The sequence below is a fragment of the Penaeus monodon genome, chromosome 25 (genome assembly GCF_015228065.2).
Source record: "Penaeus monodon isolate SGIC_2016 chromosome 25, NSTDA_Pmon_1, whole genome shotgun sequence".
NCBI lineage: Eukaryota > Metazoa > Arthropoda > Malacostraca > Decapoda > Penaeidae > Penaeus > Penaeus monodon.
Window position 1 is genome coordinate 43426802 of NC_051410.1, and position 1179 is coordinate 43427980.

The 1179-nt window shown below is 46.7% G+C and overlaps 1 protein-coding gene across 1 annotated transcript in view; it reads right to left on the bottom strand.

Annotated features, from left to right (window-relative positions):
* The window catches only part of LOC119589290 (ileal sodium/bile acid cotransporter-like), a 1689-nt gene extending 545 nt beyond the window's left edge, over nt 1-1144 (bottom strand). The window contains exons 1-4 of the mRNA XM_037937909.1: nt 928-1144; nt 534-747; nt 170-337; nt 1-71 (exon numbers count right to left, since the gene is read on the bottom strand). The exon at nt 1-71 is cut by the window's left edge and continues 23 nt beyond it. Coding sequence (XP_037793837.1) covers nt 1-71; nt 170-337; nt 534-747; nt 928-1121 — 647 coding nt within the window. The 5' untranslated portion in view covers nt 1122-1144. The remainder of the gene's footprint in view (nt 72-169; nt 338-533; nt 748-927) is intronic.
* Nucleotides 1145-1179: the final 35 nt, after the last annotated feature.

A 1179-nucleotide genomic window follows, 5' to 3' on the forward strand; every position in this document is an offset into this window, starting at 1 on the left:
ATTATGCTTAAGGCAACAGGCATATTCTGTGAGCCCGTTTCTATGCCAATGGTACGACAAATCTTGTGATTCTGCAAAAAAGAACATATTTTCAATATATCGTGTTTAGAACACAATTTCTGCTTCCTTTTTACCATATATCCTGACGAAAAGGTAATCGACAACGAACCTGACACAGAAGTTTAGACAGGATGTAGGCAAGGGTAAAGCCCGTGACTGGAAGAAGGAATGCGGCTGCGTAAATTAGTGGTGTGGCCGACCGGAACACCTCCCAGTACAAGACGAGCCAGATGGTGGCCACGGAGAAAAAGCCCAGCCAGCCTAGAGCGCTGGCAATCTACGGGGAATAAAATTATGATAAAGAGTGGCGCACGTCAGAGGAAACTAACCATGTTCAGATTAGTAAATATCATAAATTCACAACAAAATCTTCTCTCTTGATTACTGTTTGACCCTGCCCATTTGTTTAGGTCTCTAGATTACGTAAACCCGCGTTAGACATATTTCCCAAGCACAAGAAAAAGTGATCCAACTTTAGTGATGATGCTGGCAGCCTTCTCGTGGAAATGACGGATGATCATGCCGATGACAACAGGCACGGTGATGAAGGCAAGGGAGGTGATGATGCTTCCGAAGGGGATGACGAGAGTTGTTGAGTCGTCGCTCATCCAGTGCCGTGAGTACAGCCACAGATTAAAGGGCATTCCGCCAAACGCCAGCAGAGAGGAGCATGTGGTCATCATGATGCTGCAGTAGCGTGTAATGTAGGAAAGGGTATGAATGAAAATGATGCAATTGCTGTATTTTCTATATATTTCACCGTAAGCTCTTTTCACTGGTACGCGAAAGCAAACCTGGTTTTCAGTGAATATGCAATATCTCCATCCATTCACCGGCTTTATAGTCCATAAAGGGATATATATACACCTGAGAGCCAAATCGCCATCAACCCAGAAGGTAAAGAAATTGGAGAAGGATCCGCCGGGGCTGCAGGAGATCATAAGGACGCCCAGAGCTTCGTAGGGCTGGAGACCGAAGGCGAGGGAGAGAGCGAACCCGGTAGCCGGCAACACAAGGAACTGGCCAAGCATCCCGACCACAGCACCGATCGGCCGTCGCATGTGCCCCCAGAGCTAACCGGAACATTTTGTACAGGCAAGGGAAATTATTTTTAGCGAT